The sequence below is a fragment of the Sander vitreus genome, chromosome 9 (genome assembly GCF_031162955.1).
Source record: "Sander vitreus isolate 19-12246 chromosome 9, sanVit1, whole genome shotgun sequence".
In the NCBI taxonomy this organism is placed as follows: domain Eukaryota; kingdom Metazoa; phylum Chordata; class Actinopteri; order Perciformes; family Percidae; genus Sander; species Sander vitreus.
The window spans coordinates 2,089,365-2,107,017 of NC_135863.1; the positions used below are offsets into that span (position 1 = coordinate 2,089,365).

Sequence of the window (17,653 nt, forward strand, 5' to 3'; positions counted from 1 at the left end):
GAACTGAGCTATCATCGCAGCACGTCCAGTCTGAGATACCACTTGATGGCCAAGCACACATCTGATGCCAATTCTCCCCCCCCTCGTCAAAGCCAGGCGACAAAAGCACAAAGCAAGCCGATCCACTTTTCCATGTTGATAAGAGCATTAAAATGAGGAAAAAATAATTGAACAAAAAGAAATCTAGGGACATTTAGAATAGATAAAAATGTGCGATTAATTGTGATTAATTGCGAGTTAACTATGACATTAATGCGATTAATCGCGATTAAATATTTTAATGGTTTGACAGCACTAATATATATATATATATATATATATATATATATTTAGAGATAGGGTGAGAAGCTCAGTCATCTGTGGAGAGCTCGGAGTAGAGCCGCTGCTCCTTCATGTCGAAAGGAGCCAGTTGAGGTGGTTCGGGCATCTGGTAAGGATGCCCCCTGGGCGCCTCCCTAGGGAGGTGTTCCAGGCACTTCCAGCTGGGAGGAGGCCTCGGGGGAGACCCAGGACTAGGTGGAGGGATTATATCTCTAACCTGGCCTGGGAACGCCTCGGGATCCCCCAGTCGGAGCTGGTTAATGTGGCTCGGGAAAGGGAAGTTTGGGGTCCCCTGCTGGAGCTGTATCTACACACATATATATATATATATATATATATATATATATATATATATATATATATATATATATATATATATATTTTTTATCAGGTTTATTTACTTATTTACTGCTGCTGCACTGATTGTCACCAACATGATTTTGTTGTGTTCATACAACTAGTGCAGTGCCTGTGCAAAATCAGTTTTTGTGTGTTTTTAGTAATTCTGAAACATCCTTAAATTCGGGAATTGTCGTTGGTTTATTCAACGTCAAAGACCAAGTCCAAAGTAGTGCTACTTTGCACATTTTTGTGGGTCTGAGGTGTATTTCACATTTTAGCTGCCAAAGCTCAGTCAGTGTGCAGTGTGAGAGGGGGAGTGACCAGCGGCTAGCGCGGCAAAAGCCAATGTGTGCTTCTTTTACCAATATATATTTAACGATATCTTTTGCATTTCTAATCCAAACAACGTCAAACTTGGCACTGCACTTACTCGCCCGTAGCAAGACACCTGTCAAGTTTGAAATCCATCGGATTAATGGTTCGAGAGATATGTGCATAACACACAGACAGACAGACAGACAGACAGACTTCCCTGCAATTTATAGATCGATGACAATAAAGTATCTTGAATCTTGAATCGTGTCCTCTGTCATGTGTCAGCGCGCAGCCGCGCTCCGCTGCAGCGCCTGTGCGCGCCGCTACAGCGCCTGTGCGCGCCGCTCCGTCTCTGCCTTTTCAGGGAGGAGCGCACCTTTATTTGGCTCAGTGGAGTCCCGGCTCTATCCTCGCGCGTAATGCGGACCTTTTCCTACACCGGACACCGGCGAGACACCCGACAACATTCATATCGGCAAACGGCCAACAAGCGGCTCAGTTCAAAAAAGAAAAAAAGGGAAGTGATTTCTTATTGTCGAAGTCTGATAACATCCTTGGACATTTTGACTTTTTTTTTGTGCGCGTAGTTTTCAAAGTGAACAAGAATGTTATTGCACAGTAGTCTCATCTCTGGAAGCTCGCGGTTGAAATGGATGGCCACATTACTTCACACGGGTCTGGTCCTGCAGCTGTCGCTCTGGGAGACGGTGAGTGCACGCGCAACACTCCGGTTAACCTTATGGGTCTGCAGGGTTGTTGGCACGAGGAGGTTTATGATGACAGTGTAGGTTGTTTAAGACCTTTTTTTTTTAATTTTTTTTTTAGGAACTTGACCCTGGCATCCCTAAAAAATAATTGCAAAAAAAAAGAGTCTGTGTTAATGTATGTGAGCTAAGGAGTTCTGATCTAGGAATATCACAACATCGTGAAACTAAACCCAGAATCTAGACACCTTGGTCATTCAGAAAAACATTCTGAGCTATTTTCAGAAAATAGTGCTCAGTCAGCAATTAGTCCAAATCGCATAAATCTAAAATTTTCAAAAGTTATTGATACTGCATTTTGGAAATATCTGCTTTTCTATAGATTAATATCCAATTTCATTTGTAATACCACCTCATGTTTGTAGCAATGGCCCCTGTGGCTCATCATCAAAGTAAGTTTTCTCAGAATTGTTGGTGTCCTTCTAGTTATATAATGCAGTGTTTCCCCTACCATGATAGTCCAAAATGATGTTAAAATGCACAGTTAGCACAGTAGAATTTTGAACGTTCACATGTTCCACCAAAACAAGTTCCTTCCCGAGGCTATTTTGCAGAGGCGCCGTTGCTCCGTCCGGCGCTTAGATCCTAGATCAAGACGATTGTGATTGGTTTAAAGAAATGCCAATAAACCAGAGCATGTTTTCCTCCCATGCTTGAATGTTGTGTGGAATAGCCAGACCCTCCTTCGCAACGCTGTGGAGGAAGGTCTGGCAATGTGAGATATTGTCCATGTGCAAATCCCCTCACAAAAGCAGTTTTCTGCAGATATCGACCTGCTGCCCTCATGTTGTCTGATGTGTCTGAATTGGATGATCATAACATGATTAACTGATGGATGATTCATTTGTCTGGAGTAGCCCATTATTGGCTATTCTGTGTGGTGATTTAATATTCCACATTATTAATTTTGCTTTATATTTTGCTGTCAAAATAAGAATATCCCAACATTTTATAAAAGCAACTTTCATCTATCCACACAAGCAACCAGTGATAAAAACACATACACATATAGCCCACCTCAAATAAGTATTCACTCAATAAGAAGAAAAGATCCAGTGGTGTCTCCTGTGACTCCATTAACACTGGACACTCACTAGACTCTGCTGCATTTGGCTCCGGACAGACAGCAGCAAAGAGAAAACATTAATATTCTGCATATACACACTGGTTTGAAATTCAAATAATGTAGACAATTCAGGGTGGAGGATATTCCATTTCACCCGTATTTATTCTTGGATTTCATGCCACCGTGGAGGCATTTCTTCTCCATCAGCTGACCTGATGGTTTGTGTCCATTTTCAGCGTCATTTCTTCCCATTCATTTCTATGAAAGCAGCCGTACAATGCATTCTGGTAGCGTCGAGGGGACTTTGGAGTAGCTGTGCATCGGGTTGCCTGCTCCTCATTTGCATAAAGTTGATCTTCATGCAAATGAGGAGCAGCCAGGTCGGCTCGACGCCTCTCAAAAGCTGATGAAAATCTTTTAAACTGACCGTTGTCGATCTGAAATGAACATTTCTCGCTTAAATGTTTTCAGAAACACATTTTGGCAAAGTATTTTTGTAAAATAGAGATCGTATTCCAAACGAGCCGCCATTATGGTCAGTTTTGAAATCCGAGAGAAGCCAGACCCACGTGACACGCTCGTCCAATCAGCTCCAGCCATTGCGGTTTTAGGAGGGTTGAGACTGTTTTTTTGCTTGTCAGTGGTCAGTGAAGAGAAACTGGTGGCAAGCCCACTAGCGTGCAAAACTGTACATGTCCATATACGCAAAACGCGTATATGGACATGTACCATAAGAGTTCATGGTTGGAGGATTATGTTTTGTGACGCGTCTTTCCAGAACCTGAAGGCTGTCAATGATCCTGTGTTGTGCCTTCCTTTATCAGCTGCTTCCTCCTCCAGAGACTCTGAAGCTGCTCATTTTATTCTCTTTGCCTTTTCATTAAAAATTATTGTTATAGCGCAAGATGGATGTCTAATGCCACTTATTGGCCTGCTGGATCACTTTAATTGTATCAAAAGTGATCATGGCTTGCAGGGCGACACATTCTCACTCCCAGCGCATCAAAAAGTGTTGCTTGGTCAGGGGCCTTTGGTGTTTGTTACTGATGCAAAAAGTCTCCTTTAGTTTGCACACATCCACATTTACATGCATTGAGCAAGCAGCATTTTTGCTGTTGGTGGAGCGACTTTTACTACTTCATACTGTTGGGTAGTTTAATCCATACTGTATGTTTTTTATGGAAAATCTCAATCTGTTAAGTAACTTGTCCTGACGTTAAATGACTCCCAACCCTCTGTCTCCAGACAAGTCGTGCCTCTGCTCTAAAAACAACCCGTTATTCCTTAAAGTCACTTCTAAAGGCCACCAGTAAGCAGTGCAGAGAGGTCTACATGGAGGAAATGTGCTCCAGTGTTTCTAGATTCTGTGACTTACCATTCCTGGTGGCCATGTTTTGTTCAAACGGAAGGCAGTTAATTGATTTTTGGGGTGAATAACGAGCAACGGTAATCCAGTTGCTGGAATCAAATGCAGGAAGGGTTTGTGTGTCCGGAAATGAAATGAATGATGCAATTTCAGGCTGACAGATGGAAGCCTCTGTTATGTTGCTAAAATGTTTAAAACTTGGGGCCCTTTATTTCAGTATTTGAGGCTGGTGGATGCCAACCTGCATGTCAGGACCTTTCTGATTCCTCACAAGATAAATGTGATGGGTCATGAGATGACTGATGGAATAGGAAAGCTATAAAAACATTGTTATGCTACATACAGTACATTTATTAATTTGTTTCTCTAATCCTTAAAACAATCTTCAAATGACACAATGCATCCTCTTCCCTCTAAATGGACATTTACCCTAATTTCTTCTTAATTACGAGGATCTTCACACCAACAAAACTTGTGTATACTAGACTAGTCTTGCATTGCCAGACCTATCTCCACAGCGTTGCGGAGGAAGGTCTGGCAACAGGAGCATACACTCCTGTATAGGAGAAAAAACCCTCTGGGTTGTTTACATTTCTTTAAACCAATCACAATCGTCTTGGCCGGCGCTGAGCTCCGGACGGAGCAACGGTGTCTCTGCAAAATAGTCTCGGGAAGGAACTTGTTTTGGTGGAACATTTGCACCCCGCAAAAGAAAATGCCACATTCAATATTAAATGAAGTTAACTGTTCACACAATACAGTAACGTGAGCTATTTAAATTAGCTGATACATGGTTAAACATAATTTGCTCTTACCAGTGTATCACCGTGTGTACTTTGTCCATAGCAAATCCCACCAAAACGTCCCAGTTAGAGAGTAAATGCCATAAACATATTCATTGGAAATCTTTACAATCATTTCCCGAATGAACCAAGCAGGCCTGTCTTGTTGCACGATCCAAATTCTCCTTAAAACTTGCCATTTTCAGCTTAACGTTGTTCAGATGTTCCGGTTAATGTTGCTCGATCCAACGGTAGTTTAAAGTTAACACAAAGAAAGCGGAAAGGGAGGGAAATCTGGCGGAACTTTCGGCAGCACCGGAACTATCCCATAAATGAACCGTCGTCGATATAGACTAATACTTGACTGACAGTTGATTGGAAAGTATTACTTATAAAGAAACCAAAGAGAGAAAACGCTGATAGTCACATTGAAATGAAATGAGATGTCAAATAATACGAATGAGAAACATTTGCTCATGCTATGACCACAGCACAGAGACTAAAGCCTTAAGCCATTTTAAAGAAGGGACACACAGGTCGTCTCTCCTTAATGGTACAATCCCTAAATTAACTTAACAAAAAAGTCTTCATTCTGTCTGTTAGTTGATTTCAAAATGCCAGTCACATGTTGCTTACGTAAGCTAAATTTAGAAAAGAACAGAACGTACCATTAATCCTGCAGGGCCCAACCATGAGGACTATCTCTCTGCTTCTGTCCTCTCTGCCTCTCCTCTCTTCTCTCAACGATGATTAATGATCTCAAAGCTTGTGTATTGTCAGTATTTCTCACTCCGTTTCCTTTTCTCCTCAGGTTTCGCTCCAAGTATATATGTCTCTGTCTTTCCTCTCTGCTGTTTCTTCAAAGCTTTCATTTCGTCATGATTGACTAGTGTTGTGTTAAAGAAAGAGTAGACGCTCTCCAGCAAGAAGCCACGTGCTTCAGGGACAGCTTTGCAAGTGTCGCAGAGGACCAGATTTAGTTCATTGGAATAGTGATGGACAAAAATTGCCTCAGGACGTTTTTGTCTAAAGCTCTAAGCTCTAATTCCAACTCTTGCCCCACTTATAACAGGGGTGCCATCGTGTGCTTGAGCAACAGGCGTGAGATGTTCCCATCCATGTTTGATGAACTGCTCCTCTATGGTGTTAGGGATGGGGTTAACATCGAGCTTGCAAAATTCAAGAAATCGCTCCTTTACCATGTCTTGTGAAGTCATATACCGAACACCTAGTCTGTATCAACGACGTTTCATTTCCAGGATTGTTCAGGAGATTTGATCTCTAAAATATCTTTTGCTGTTATGATGTCAGAGCAGCTTTGGATCCTCTTATTAAGGGGCGGCTGTGGGTCAGGTGGTAGAGCGGTCGCATACCAATTGGTTGGTGGTTCGATCCCTGGCCCTGCAGTCCTATGTCGAAGTGTCCTTGGGCAAGACACTGAACCCCAAAGTACTCCCAATGCTGCGCCATCAGAATGTGAATGTTTATCTGATGAGCAGGTGGCACCTTGTACGGCAGCCTCGGCCACAGTGTATGAATGTGTGTGAATGGTTCCTGTACTATGTAAAAGCGCTTTGAGTAGTCGTTAAGACTAGAATAGCGCTATATAAATGCAGTCCATTTACATTTATTTTGGAATGATAATGAGATGCAGGTGGTATGTTATGGAGATTTGTATGTTTGTAAAAATGGATTGAATTGTACTCCATGAACTTACCTTGGTAATCACTATCTTCCACTTCATTGTGACCCCCAAAAGCAATTATGTATGGCCTTGTGTATCGTGGATCTCATGCCCCCTGAAGGATCAAGGCACTTTTCCAGTTATACTGTACTCACAAGGGAATATGTCTGGTTGTCCTCCTGGCTCTTCTCTCCTTCATCTTTCCTGGCTCTTTCCTTTCCAGTGCTGGTTATCGTACAAAAAACGTCCGGTACCGATACCAATACCGTGACTTCAATACCGGTTCCTAAACAATACTTTTTTCAATACCAAATTTATAAAATCCATTTCAACAAAAAGAAATTACACCATTACACATTATGGCACAAATCTTTTTCATTTATTCTTTCCACTCCTACGACGTGAGTCCCGTCTTTGCATAACGAGTTTTTCCTGCGCATCTTTACGACTTATAACGTTAGACAGCCAATCAGCAGCATTATAGACCTTTTTCATGGCAGACATGTTGACATGTCATAGTAGGAAAAGCACAGGTGTATTCAAAACCATTAATGATAGCTGCATTCCACTTAGGAGAGGCCCTGGTATTGTGCATGCTGACTCACTGACATAGCTTACTGGGACACTTGATGGAATTGAGCCATCGTTAAGGTTATCAATTTTATGTGCTTTTCCTACTATGACAAGTCAAAATGTCTGCTGTGAAAAACAGCATTTTTTTGATACTTAATAGTATAGAACTTACTTTTAGTGCCTAAAAAGTATTGAATTTGGTACCCAGCCCTTGTCCTTTTCTCACTTCAGTTTCCACAAGTTGCTCTCTCTCATCTCTCACCCCTCCATCCTTTGTCCTTCCTGGCTCATCTTAGTGTTATAATAAACACCCAAGTTCATAAGCCCTCACTATAACAAATTATTTAAACAAAGGACCTGTTTAAATTTAGCCGAGAAAAGGTTCCTGTGAGCTGGGTAGATGCCGGTTGGTTAAGAGGCTGTTGCAGTTGAGTTTAGCCGACAAAAAGGTGACCGTCATACAACTACGACAGTTAAGTTTAGGCACCAAAATGACTAAAACAAAAGATTGTGGTTTAGATTCAAACACCGTTCCCCTTAAGTACTAGCCTGGTCCTACCAGACTCTCGTACATTTCATTGGTCCAGAGAGTCTGGCCTCTCTCCATTGACAAGTGTTAACTTCGTTGAAGGCGGGTACTCTGTTGAAGTTTAAAACTATTAGATCTGCCCAGAGCCACTCTGGATCTGCCAAAACCAGTCGCTAACGTTTGGTCATGACGTACGTCATGCGCATGTGCAACAAGAGGGGAGACCGACAACAACTATCGGCTTATATTTAGCATTAGCATCACTAGCGTTAGCCTTAACCAACTCCTTCACCACTAACGGAGCGAGCTGGAAAATAAATCTTTTCCCGAACCCCGTGGGGAGGAGGGCCACAACATCATGGCCACCAACAAAACTCAGTAAAGATTGTTCTTGCTCGGGCTTTAACTTCTGGATATTTGGCAGCGTTGCCACAACGGACCGAACGGCTTCACTCGCATCTTTCTAGTGCACATCCCTATCGTTCTCAGCCACTCCCTCTGTTCGCTAATTGGACCGCCAAATATTTGACAGGAGAAAACCCAAGAATATACCGCAAACCCAGACAGAGTACTGAAGGAAAATGAAAATTGAGCTGAAGTACGTAGGAGGGCTGAGCCAGGCTACTTAAGTACTACCTCTGGGACACAATCACGCATTTCCTGGGTGAAAGTCTTTTGTTTTCCCCGGGAAATGAACTCTGCTCCCCGGCTTGAAAGCGCTGTGTTTTATGACTAATCCATACATGACCTCCTTCCTATACGGACCAGAGCAGTCTTGTACAGCAGCAGTCAATATGGTGCACACAGCAAAAAAAATACGTGGAATACATATGAATTACAGTGCTTCACTTACTGTAGCTATATGTACGCGTGGTTCATGAGAAGAGCCTGATTCATATGTATCAATCTTACACACACAACTACTACTTTTGAAGAAAAGAGAAAACTTCCTCTGCATCATGTTGACCGAACTATAACCTGACAGTGGTCACTGTGGTGGTAAAAACTGCTGCCTCGCAGAATTATGGAATGCCATTTCATTACATAAATACATGAATAAATAAATAAATATGCCTTTGAAATACATCATGAAATAAATAAATGAGGCAATTTTAGTTAAATAAATATGTTAAAAGATTTTACTTTTATTTACTTCATGGTACTTTTTATTTCATAAGTCCACGTTTATTTATTTCAAAAGACTTTTATTTCATAAATCCACATTTATTGATTTCCCTCTCTATTTATTTCCAGTTCTTATATGCAAATCAGGGGGTGTGGCTATCTCTCACATTCAGAACAGAGCTGTGGGCAAAAAAAAGGCTGGCGAAGTGATAGTGCGGACATAATGGAAGACATCAGTGGGCTCCGAGATAGCATGCTATCATTAGCAGTTCAAATTGATCAACATGGTTTATCAGCAGATACTATTTTGGCACATATTGAAGAATTTTTTGGAAATACTAGGGCGGATAAGTGCTCTTCAAGAAATATACATAGACGATGAAGTTTTAAATGGGTTTCGGACTACATGCCTCTGTGTTGTTTTTTTATTGGTTGATGCCTTTATTTGCTGTGCAAAGTTCAGAAATATCAACATTGTTTTGAAAAAAAGATTATGTCACTTTATCGGCGCATAATATTCGCGGCCTGTGTAAAAGTACTCATGAGAAAAACAACTGTCGGAAAAAAATATATTGACGTACAAATTAATCGCATGAAAAAAAAACGCTCCTAGTTTGTAAAGGCCTTTAAAGTCTACAGCTGTGCTAGCAGATGTAGCCTACAGCTAGATGTACTGAGGCCTAGCGGGGCTTTGAGCTAGTTTCTAATGTCAGCATGCTAACATGCCCACAGTGACAATGCTAACATCTTGATGTTTAGCAAGTATAATGTTTACAATGTTCAGCATCTCTGTTTAGTGTGTTACCATGGTAACATTTGCTAATTAGTTATTAACAAAGTACAGCTGAAGCTGACAGAATGACATTAGTTTTGTAGGAATTTTTTGGTCATAAAAGGAGGAAATGTTGACCTGATGATGGCGCAAAATGAAAAATATCAAAACTATTCCCTTAATGTGTGTAAAGACAAGATGTGAATGAGAAGAGAGGTGTAATGGATTCAATATATCTGTGTGTCATTGTGCAAAAATTACTTGAATTACTTGACCGGGAGGTAAGATGTAGATTGAAACCATAAAATGGCCAATAATAGATACACCCACACCCATCCACACACGCACGCACGTACACACACACACACACACACACACACACACCCATCCACACACACACACACACACACACACACACACACACACACACACACACACCCATCCACACACACACACACACACACACCCATCCACACACACACACACACACACACACCCACACACACACACACACACACACACACACACACACAAATGACCTGTCCTTTATATCACTGTGAAATTGTGAATTTAAATGATGCCGGCTCGCTAAAGGTTACTGGAGGCGACCGGCGCCCTGCGATAATGACCCGGTTAAGACAGTGATTGAATTTAAATGACATTGCAGTCACGTAAACTGTTGCCATTTAGGACTGAGGGTTACAATAATTAAAGTGCAAGCTCAAATGGCACTCCAGCTCTTCACACACACACACACACACACACACACACACACACACACACACACACACACACACAAACTGATTTTATATGAGTTCCACCAGATTCTCTGCACATCACTAAACTGTACAAATGACACATTGTGCTGCTTCATAAGACAGCATGTTGTGTTACTGTCTTGCTTGTATGAAGGAGGTTTGTTACATAAACCTGCAGCGCAGATATTTTCTGCGCTGTCTTGTGTCACTGTGAGGCTGCTCTGCCAGATCAAGCTGTTCAGCTACACAGACTCATTTGTTCCAGCTGTATAGGTATAAACTCATAATGATCAAGGAGTTCATGGGCCACCCAGTTTAGATAAATTGTAGAAATGTTTAGGCTATTTATATTAAAATTCTGCTCATGTACAGTTCCGTGTTTAGGGAGCACTGTGGATTTATCAAATAACCCTTAACATAGAAAATCTGAGAATCTTCAGAGAAACCTAGGTGAGAGCTGTTGGAAAATAAAGGAGGATATCTGACAAGAGTGGCCCCCACCATGATTCATGTTGCTCTTACAGTCTCATCCAAGCATATTAAGTCTGTGTTATGTAAGGAAGTGACAGGGTTATTTGTCAGATACAAGCCTGCATACTGTATAAGGCAGTAGATCCCATCCTGAGAGTCGTGAGCTCCAAAAGAGGCAAGATATTGATAGTTTTCATGATAATAATTACCAGTTTTGGAAACAAAATTAGCATTATTCTTCTAACTTTTCTCTCACCTCTAGTTATTTACCCTTTGTTATTACTGTTAAGTTTATTTAAATATATCATATTACCTCTTCACTCATAATATACAGACGCTTGTGCAGTGGCTGGCAGCGTCAGATAGGACGCAAAAATCCCCCTTCAGCGTGTGTGTGGAACGCACCGGGCAGAGCAGCAGCTACGTGGTGCTTCAAGATGACGTAAGAGAGACAACGGTAGCGAGTAGTATGAAAGCCAAAAATTCCACATAGGGAGGTTGGTTGGGGTGGTTGATGGGTCAAACAACGCAGGACTTTCACCCAGGAGACCAGGGTTCGTGTCCCGCGTGTCACATTTCCTAAACCCAACTGCCCCGTTCTTGTCCCGTTCTTTTTTTCCTAAACCCAACTGTACTGTTCTAGTCTCGCGTGTCACGGAAGCGTACCTTTTATAAGCCCACCCACGATTTTTTTCCTGAACCGTTGTGTTGTCTTCTAGTCGATTATGCACTTGTTGTCCTTCTGGGTCAAAATTAACACTTTTTTCCAGTTTTTCTTTTTTATATTTTTTGACACATTTTGTGACGTTTTTGTCACTTTTTTCAATGTTTTTGTCACTTTTTTTTTAATAGTTTTACATGTATTTTTTGGAATTCATGGTCAATAAATCTAATTTATAGGAGATTAGAGCTCATTTTGAAATGATGAATGATTTTGACTAATATTAGAGGAAAGTATGTTGGTGGAGAATCACAGACGTGTGTATGTCAAAGTTTAGTCAGGTTTTGAAACCATTTCAATTTTTTCAAATGCTATAAAATTGAATACCCACAATTCAATGAAAGTAGTAATCAAGTATTTGCAATTGTACTTAATCTTTTGAGTAATTTGGTTAAAAAGAAACCCATATTTCTGATATAGAAGTTTTGAGAACCGGTCAAATTTGACCCGAGGACAACATGAGGGTTAACCTAACTGCGTCAAAAGTGACGCCAATAGTCCCGACCAAGCGTGTTTAGATAAAACCCGTTTAGATATGACGCTAAAGGAGACTTTTAGCGCCAATAACAACGCCAAAAGCACCTGACCAAGCGAGAATGTGTTTTAGTAGCCTAAACCTAACCACAATAAAACCACTCATCAAAGGGTCAAAGTCCTGCATTTTGTACAACGTCTGTGCAATACAAGATAGAAAACAAACTTATTATAAATAAAAAACGTGATTTTCTAGCCCGCCAAAAAAAAAAGAGCTTTCCTGTATGCAAATTAGTAGCAATCAGCTGTCCCTGGTCCCTCCCCTTCCGCTTTGTAGTCAAGATGGCGCCCATTTAGTGCGAGTAGGGTCCATCGTTCCACACTGAACTTTTTGACCGTTTTTAGGGGGTCATCCGGGTACCTTCAGTGCAATTACTTTTTGCGTTATCTACACTATACACTTAAAACTAAGTGTTTGAAGTGTGCAAGTAGGCGGTTTGAGACACAGCCCTGGACACTGCTGCGCTGCGAGAGGATGAAGTCAAATGTCACGCTCACCTGCACTGTCTCCATCTGTCCGACTGGCAGGTGTTCTCCCTGTGACAGTTCACACATTTCAAACCAAACACATTCATCAGAAAAAATCAATTAGACACCTTCGAAGCAAATTACAGGGATTAGTTCTCACTTGACAGCGTAAAAGATCAACTTTTGTGACATGATAGCACATTACTTGCAAGGCAGAGATGCTGCTGGAATTGATATTTTCTTGGCATATGGGAATTTATACATCTTCTAAGATTATTACAGGCCCATATGAGTCCGCGGGTTTCTGTCCTCCTCATCACATTCTTCAGAAGGCAGGGGAGCCTTGGCAGCTGCTGCAGATGTCAAGACTTTGAGAGGAAGTTGTTGGAACACCCACGTTGCAGGTGTCAGGGGTGCTGATCACCGTACAGCTCTGTAGGTTCATCCTCTGGGTTTCCGAGTAGTGAGCAAGGTAGAGCACAACATGTATTAAACAAGGATCAGATTAAACTCACACGGAGCGTAAAGCACAAAGATGGTTCAGATCGATCCCGTACTCTAATTCTAACACTGCTGACTTGATAAATACTATTGATTTCAAAGTTTTTTATTTTTATTTTTAATTGCTGTCATAATGTCATAAAAGCACACTCTGCATTTAAATGGCTTCATGTTTGTGCCTGTGATGTGTCTATCATTACCCAACACATTTTAATATTGCACTTTTATGCTACTTGCCCACTGGTTACTTCATATTTCATTTCATACATATTATACAGACAGAGTTTTTGTGTTTACTTTTGTGCATGTTTTGGTTGGCTGTGCTTTATTTCTTATTTGTCATGTGTTTTGCATGTTGCTGTGTTTTAATTGATTTAATTTTTGGTTGCATGTTTTGTTTTGTTGCTCTGGGCCTAGCATGTTTTTATTTTCTAGTGTTTCCTTGGTTGCCAGACATTGCGTCCCCTTGTTTTAAAAGAAGCTTTAGCCTTTCTTTTTAAAGTAATTATTTTATGTAGAGTTCCTAGTCTCTTACCAAAGTATGTGGCGTTGTCGGGAGGGTAACCTGGCCACACTTGTATTCTACACGTGTATATATTTGTACAATATTCTTTTCATTCCTTTTAGTATGTTTTTTGAGTTGGTGGTTCATTATTTTATCTGCATTTTATCTTTTGTTACCTTATTTTATTTTAATCTCATTTCTTATTTCTAGTATATTTCTTGTATTTTCTGTATGCATGTATGTTCTTGTAACTTGCTGCTGTTACACAGTAATATCCCAGTTTGAGATTAATAAAATCCATCCATCCATCCATCCGTCCGTCCGTCCGTCCGTCCGTCTGTCCATCCGTCCATCCATCCGTCCATCCATCCATCCATCCGTGAACAAACCCTGATAAACACCCTGAAGCCCACAGCACAGGCTTCATCCATCTGTCTTTTCTTTATAAAAATCCATTTTTAAGGGATAAACTTAAACCTGAGAAAAATTGAAGTATCTCCGAATGTATCCGTGTTCTGCATTACGTTTAAATCCCCTGTTCCAACCAATATTATGCTGAATCAGATGCTTCTACAGCAGCTGAATGTCTGAATTGCAAAAGTTCAATTACGTTCCAGCTACCAAGAGTATACAATTTTCTTTTGCGTTCATTTTTTTATTTGTGTGTGAAGCTTCAAACATTACTACAGGAGACCTGTGTTTTGAACAAACTTTAGCACAAAGAGTTCAAAAAAGGTCCAACACCACCATGAAGATGACAAAAAAGATTCCAATATTTGAACCAAATTCATTTATAAGTTTCATCTTTAGGTTGCTCTGAATGAAAATAATATTGCCTGATGCATGTATTATACAGATTCAAAAGTCTTTATGGAAGTTAACATGTTTATATTGGTGTTATTTTGTTGGTATTTTGGTTTAATTGTATCCATGTACCTCTACCAATACTTATAATTCAAAGGAATTAGTGTCATTGCCATTTGAAAACATTCATAAATAATGTAGGGTACTCTAGTTTATATACTTGTATTACTTACTATTGAATTGTAATTGTGATTCCTGCACACCTCTGGAGTAAACACTGTTACTGTAGCTGTCCGCTGAACCTCGTATCATCATTTCTGCACTGACGAACGTTTTCGTGTGTATCTCTGGTGTTCTCTCTTCTTAGACAGAGGCCATCCACCCAGACTGCGCCCTGGTGGTTCAGCACATGAAGGCTCAAGAACAATGTAACCAGCTCCTCAAACAGGAGGAGAACAACCACTCTGCCAGGACAGGTCTGTGTGCTTTCATCACGCTGTAGGAACAGAGGCGTTATTATGGAACTAGTCTATATCCACGGCGTTCCACTTGTTGCCGCCGGAAATTCCGCTGGGGCTCCCTCTTTCGGCCGGATATCCGTTACCTTCCGCTTTCTTTGTGTTGGAATTTAAAAAGCAATTTTGTAATCAACAAAAATAATAATAATAATAATAATCAAATAAACTCTGGCAACAAGGAAGGAGAAAAAAATATCTCTTACAGCATTGTCACACTTTTAATGCTCAGAGCATGGTACACATAACCTGACGCGCCAGATGGTTTGTTAACATAGAACCATCTGAGAAGCCGTCATTGAAAACTGTTAGGGAAAGGGCAGGCACTTTCAGAAATTACCTGGCATGTGATTGGATGAACCCCATTGTTGTTTTGAATCGACAGCAGTGGCCGTCTCACACACACACCTTAGTATATATGGACGACGTTCCATTTCCAGGACTGTTCAGGTGCTGCCGGAAATTCCACCGGATGTCACGCTTTCTAGGCCGGATGTCCCACACCTTCCTCTTTCTTTGTGTTGGCGTTCTAAACTCCAGTAGATTTCTGAGGACTCTGGTTAACTGCTCCTCAGATCTCTGCAGGGTAAATCCAGACAGCTAGCTAGACTATCTGTCCAATCTGAGTTTTCTGTTGTACGACTAAAACAACTTTTAAACGTACACACGTTCCACCAAAACAAGTTCCTTCCCGAGGCTATTTTGCAGAGGCACCGTGACTCTTACCGGCCTATAGCACCGCCCAAGACGATTGCGATTTGTTTAAAGAAATGCCAATAAACCAGAGGACGTTTTTCTCTGATCTGGGAACGCTGTGTGGACTAACCAGACCCTACTCTACAGCGCTGTGGAGGAAGGTCTGGCAATGCGAGACTAGACACACCTAACCCACGCCCGTAGCTGCCAGTAGTTAGGGGCTACGGAACCTCACGGGGTCGCTGATTGGTTCAGTAAGCCGGTAGTTCAGACACAAAGGCATTACTTCAAGCCTGACCAGATGGATTCTCGTGTGATGTGATTCCGTGGTTCTTGCGTGATCCCATGATATAACGAGAATGATACACAAAACAAAGGTTAGTTTGTAATATGCACACCGATGGGTAGCTGCTTTCTGTTTTCATAATTGGCCCTCCCCCTCAGGTCAGGGGTTGTGTTTTTCAGTTAGTTTGTTCTCAAGACAAAGGGCTCACTGATCAGAGGTGAGGAGCCTCCATCCACATGGGCAAAAAGGCCTTAGGCATAGGCGCCGATTTATGTTTTCCTCCGTGGGTGCTCACGGGCACACGCCCTTTAAAAAAAAAAGTAGTCCAAAAATGTTTGCTTTTCCAGTGTTTCCTCTAGAATTTTTTCAGCGGTGGCGGGGAGGGGGGGGTGTTGGACGGAGTATGGGCTTATCTGCTAATGTAAGCTACCGACCATTACCTTGAAGCCATCCAGAAAATAGACGGTACCGTAGGGTGATTTAACGTCACCGCTCATTTCACACACAGTTTAACAACAACACAAAATGCTGAGTGAACATTACTAGCTACATTTTTCATGTTGGTTTTGAGCAGTATGCACCCCCACTAACCTGGAAAACGGCAGCGGCGAGTCAGAGGCCGAGGGACCGTCACAGCAGCGTGGCTAACATTAGCTTCCTGTCTCATCTGGGGTCTGATAAACAGTAAATTCATCAACTTCAGTGTCCACAATGCTATTTTCCAATAAACTGTAGCTGTCATATTTCACGGGCGTGAGTGTGGATTTCATGTCGCGGATTTCGTCGCTGTTTATCACTTATTGAGTGAAGTAGTACTCGCTCTGTTGTTTATTTAGTTGCCAAGACTTCGCGAGTGATGACGTCCTGTCACTGTTCCAGTTGCTCTGCTCACCCTAGGGGGAGAGAGAGCGGATGACAGTTCGCTTGAGTTCAGTAGAGCAGACGGCTCTACGACTTTATCACTTTTCATAAACAGCTGAAGGAGCGGTGGTGCGCGGTGTACATAGCGGAAACCCTGTTGTGCGTCTGCCCTATTTCTGATACCGTGGCGGACCGCCACTATGCTATCGAACGCTCATACACGCACTGCATAGTGGGGGGATGGAGCGGGTTCACTAAAGAGGCGTTTTCATCCGAGAGACGCTGTGATTGGTGGACAGGATATAGTGCAGGGGACTGACAGCGACATAAATAATCACACTATGACAGATGCTCCACTTAGCACCAACTGCAATGTTTATTTTTAAAATGTATGTAGCCTACTGGCAGTCTGGCACACGTTGGTGCTCAGTGGGTGCTCGAGCCCCGGAGCACCTACGGTATCGGGCCTATGGCCTTAGGGTATGCAATCAGGTCAAGATTCATTCAGTCAAAGGTTACATTGTAGAGGAATCAGCATTACAATTCCAAGTCTAACCTGATTACATGTGTCTGGTCAAAAGCAATTTCATTCAAAGTTTTACATAAGGAAAATGCAGCACGATCAAGGACAACTTTCCTCACATTTACATTACTTAACATATGCCCAATCCATGCATCATTATTAAAATACCATTTTTAAACTTTAAACCACACCTGCATGTAAAGCTCACTGCATCACACACAGCAGGCTGCTGGATGCCTTCCTGTACCGGATAATTGGGTCTTTTTAATCAAAAGCCTAGCGAGCGCATTTGCTTCCTGTTATCAAATTACCGCCTGTCACTTGGCAAAGCAGCCAAAACAATCAAGGGAACTAATCAGGTGAGAAGACGC

General features: G+C 41.6%; 1 protein-coding gene across 1 annotated transcript in view; it reads left to right on the forward strand.

Annotated features, from left to right (window-relative positions):
- Positions 1–1,389: 1,389 nt before the first annotated feature.
- ghrhrb (growth hormone releasing hormone receptor b) overlaps positions 1,390–17,653 on the forward strand; it is a 59,786-nt gene continuing 43,522 nt past the window's right edge. The window contains exons 1-2 of the mRNA XM_078258322.1: positions 1,390–1,685; positions 14,769–14,877. Coding sequence (XP_078114448.1) covers positions 1,584–1,685; positions 14,769–14,877 — 211 coding nt within the window. The 5' untranslated portion in view covers positions 1,390–1,583. The remainder of the gene's footprint in view (positions 1,686–14,768; positions 14,878–17,653) is intronic.